At 49.8% G+C, this 3,470-nt stretch overlaps 1 protein-coding gene across 1 annotated transcript; it reads right to left on the reverse strand.

Annotated features, from left to right (window-relative positions):
* Nucleotides 1–331: 331 nt before the first annotated feature.
* Nucleotides 332–3,117, reverse strand: LOC123142537 (protein SMAX1-LIKE 3-like). The gene is made up of 3 exons (XM_044561407.1): nucleotides 2,320–3,117; nucleotides 1,158–1,302; nucleotides 332–1,078 (listed from the first exon to the last, which is right to left on the reverse strand). The coding sequence occupies exons 1-3, from the start codon at nucleotides 3,036–3,038 to the stop codon at nucleotides 332–334; spliced, it is 1,611 nt and encodes a 536-aa protein (XP_044417342.1). The 5' UTR covers nucleotides 3,039–3,117.
* Between the last annotated feature and the right edge of the window lie 353 nt (nucleotides 3,118–3,470).

Raw genomic sequence — 3,470 nt, forward strand, 5'->3', positions numbered from 1 at the left:
ATTGAGTTGCACATAATAAATCGATTTTCTGTTAAATTAAAGAAATGGTCTATTACGACACCTTTTAAACACTGATTATTACATATGCATGGCTTCCTACATGCACGGTTTCCATAAATAAACCATTTTAGGTATGTGCGCCGCGAACATAGAATATATTTGCCTTGTGATTCGTAATTAGAGATTGTGATTGTGAAGAACCTAGACAAAAATTGCCTACATATGACACAATGTAAACATTATGACCAACAAAAGCGATGACAAAACTGAAAAGAAAAATATCCTAGAATGAAAAATGAAGACAACATAAACAAAAGCCAACATATATTTTTTAATTGAAACAGAACACACCATCCAGAACACCCATGACCCCCCCTTCGTCGGTCGATTCCACATCCTCTGGGTGAGCGTTCAAATCAAAGGCAAAACGACGTGAATCCACACCCTTCTCCGCGCCATCTTCCTCGCGGTTTAACTCACGAGTTCGTTGTCGCTTCGACGGATGGGTTGAGGAAGCCAGCGACCTCGACTCAGACGCCTCAGAACTCAACACTACAATGGCATCCTCCAGACTGACCACGCCACCGCCATTGCATCCCATGATTCTCCCCGTCGTGATCACGTTCTCTATTGCTATTTCCGACTCGGGATCGAGTTTGTCGACATCATCGATAAACATAACACGATGACGGTTTTCTAGGATTGCTTCGAACAATCTTATCCCGACATAGCCATTGTCTATGTCCCACGGCATGTGCCTCTTGAGGGAGAGGTGTCCGGCGCTGCATGAGGAGTCTTTGCTGGAGTTAAGCACGGCGAACTCGGCGTTGGAGCCAAATACGAGCTTCGCGAGCTCCTGCGCCATTGCCTTCTTGCCGTGGACATCCTTTCCTCGAAAGAGCAGCCACGTCGTCGATGCGGCTGGCCTCCTCATGCCGGATCGGCACTGCAGCACGGTGCCCGCTATTGCGGGGATGATGTCCTTGTGCCGCGGGACGCGCAGTTCGAGCGCATCGCATAGAATCTTAAGATTTTCTGCGGTGAGCTCGCTGAACTTCTGTTGCCGGCAGGTAGGCTGCTGCATGCATTGCGTGGATTTTAATTATAGTTTTTTAATCCTCGGCACCCCCTGAAATTTTGTACTGAATTTCACGTACCTGTAGACCGGTGCCGTGGAAATGGGATGTAGAGATTGCATCATGCTGGAGTTGGAGCCATGACGTCGCTGTGGCTACCCTAGTGAGGCTAACAAAGGCCGACCACCCTGCTTCTCTTGGTTTTGCTTGGCACGCTTGATCACCTCTGGATGAAGAATAACGGACACCAATTAATATTGTTAGAGCTTAATTTGTCACTTTTGCTGTTTCTCCGACCGGTGGAAAATATATTTTTTAGAACTTAGAGTACGTTGGAAAATACATAACTATTTCTAAGTTATCACCGGCAGTTGTGAAATCCAAACCCTGAGATTTGTGAAGTACAAAAATGATGAGAAGCTCTCGATGAGATGTTTATGAGTAGTAATTTGAGAAATGGGTTCCCTCTAGCTCTCATCTATTAGAGATTCAAGTAAATATCTCCACACGTGACATCCTCAGTATAGGATTTTTTTACTGTTTATTTTTCCTTTTTTTCTTCTTCTTTCATTTTCATTCTTCCCTCCCTTTTCCCACCTTTTTATTGTATTTCATTTTTGCGAAAATATATAAATGTGGCTGCACACGGCTGACGAGCATGCAACTGCATTTACGCGCCACTCTTGGATATGACGTTCCACACAGCCGGTGGGCGCGCAAGTGCAGTTGCGCACAGACGGTGGACATGTAGTTTGCCCATAACCGGCAAAAGTGCAACCAACCTGTCATCGTGCGTGAGCATGCAACTGTAGTTACACAGAGCGTGGAAAAGGAGAGAAATGAAACCACAAAAAAATCAATCAAATGGAAAAAAGAAGAAAAAAGAAAAATCCACATGACTCTCGACATAAAATTAGACAGCGCAGGAGTTAGGTGAAATTTAGTTAACCCTTATTTAGATGAGAATTAGTAAATCCATCGAGAAATCAGTATTTCTAAATCGACTAGCTATGATGGCTTTTGATGTAGGGGTTGAAGATTTTAACCTCCTTTTCAAAAAATCATCAACAATAATCATTCTAGTTTAAATCCAGGTTCACTCCAGCGTACATGCATGCATGCGACTCGTTTATATGCATGATCAGGTTATTACTTTGCCAGTGTATCATATGCGCGACTAGAAATATCAGGCACAACCCACTCCAAAACTAAGATAATAATAGTTCACGCAGTCAATTCCTACCTCTGGTAGCTAGGTCTTAATGCGAGGCTTCCATGTGGGACGACGCCAGGCTGATGGAGCACATCCCAAACGGCTCCAGGGGATGTCTGTGTAGCCATAACCTTCTTGTTAATCGGACACGGAGAAGTTATGCCGTCGCTACGGTGGATGCGGACGCTATCAGACTGCTCCGGCGAGGCACCCTTCCCGACGTTGGCCTTCACCCGGGAGCCTGAGAAACCGGCCTCGCGCATGGCGCGGTCGACGCTCGGGTCGTCGAGGATTGACACCGCGAGCTGCTCCAGCTCGACCTTGACGGCGATCATTGGCGGCTGCCGCTGGCCGCCGTCCGTGGTGCCTCGGCGTCCGTGCGCCTGCGCGCGCTTCAACGCGGCCATGAGAGCGTTCGATAGCGCCAGTACCGGAGCACCCACACCGCGGTGGCGGAACGTGGCGGCCGCGGGTGGCCAGGCCATCGGGAGTCGGCTGAGGGCAAACTCGAGGCAGAGCTGGAGCCCCTCGAGCTGGACCGGATGAGACGGTGGGTGAGAGGACCGGATGCAGGCAGCTCGGAGGAGGCCGCCGCCGCCCGGCGCGGAGAAGAGCATGACGCTAGCGACGTGGAGCGGGGTGACCTGTGCGTGACCCCGCTGCCTCGCCAGGCATGCCGCCTGGCTCACCGCGCCCGCTGCCTCCGCTCCCAGCGCCTGCTGCACCACCGCGTAACCGCCGCTCAGCATATTCACACGCGCTCTTGGAAGGTAATGAGTTACCGCCGTCGTCTAGGGCTAGCTAGGCTGCAGGTAGCTATTCAGCTGATGAACGGTGTGGTAGATGTGCGTGCGTACGTGTGTGCAGCTGCTGCATATATGCAGGAGCAATTGAGCTGATGCAGTACTTGTATCTACCTTGCACACGTACGGTTGCACCAGGTCCAGGTACGTACGTCGCCGACGCGACGTGGACGGCGCGTGATGGTTCATACGCTCATGAGCGCCATATGCACGCATTGCAGAGGGAACACGGCGTACGGCTCAAAGATCTGTGTGGATAAGAGCATGGGGTCGAGACGATATTGATCCCATGGGCAAGTACATAGAATTACATTTCACAACGTGCATGGTTCGTGTAGGGACCGGCTTAGCTACGGCAGTTTAAAATCGACAGCTGCT

Source organism: Triticum aestivum, chromosome 6D (genome assembly GCF_018294505.1).
Source record: "Triticum aestivum cultivar Chinese Spring chromosome 6D, IWGSC CS RefSeq v2.1, whole genome shotgun sequence".
NCBI classification, from domain to species: domain Eukaryota; kingdom Viridiplantae; phylum Streptophyta; class Magnoliopsida; order Poales; family Poaceae; genus Triticum; species Triticum aestivum.

Coding starts and splice junctions, on each gene's coding strand:
- LOC123142537 (XM_044561407.1), bottom strand. CDS start 3,038: ATGCTGAGCGGCGGTTACGCGGTGGTGCAGCAGGCGCTGGGAGCGGAG. Junction 1,303..2,319: donor TTAAGACCTAGCTACCAGAG/GTAGGAATTGAC, acceptor TTCTTCATCCAG/AGGTGATCAAGCGTGCCAAG. Junction 1,079..1,157: donor TCCACGGCACCGGTCTACAG/GTACGTGAAATT, acceptor CAATGCATGCAG/CAGCCTACCTGCCGGCAACA.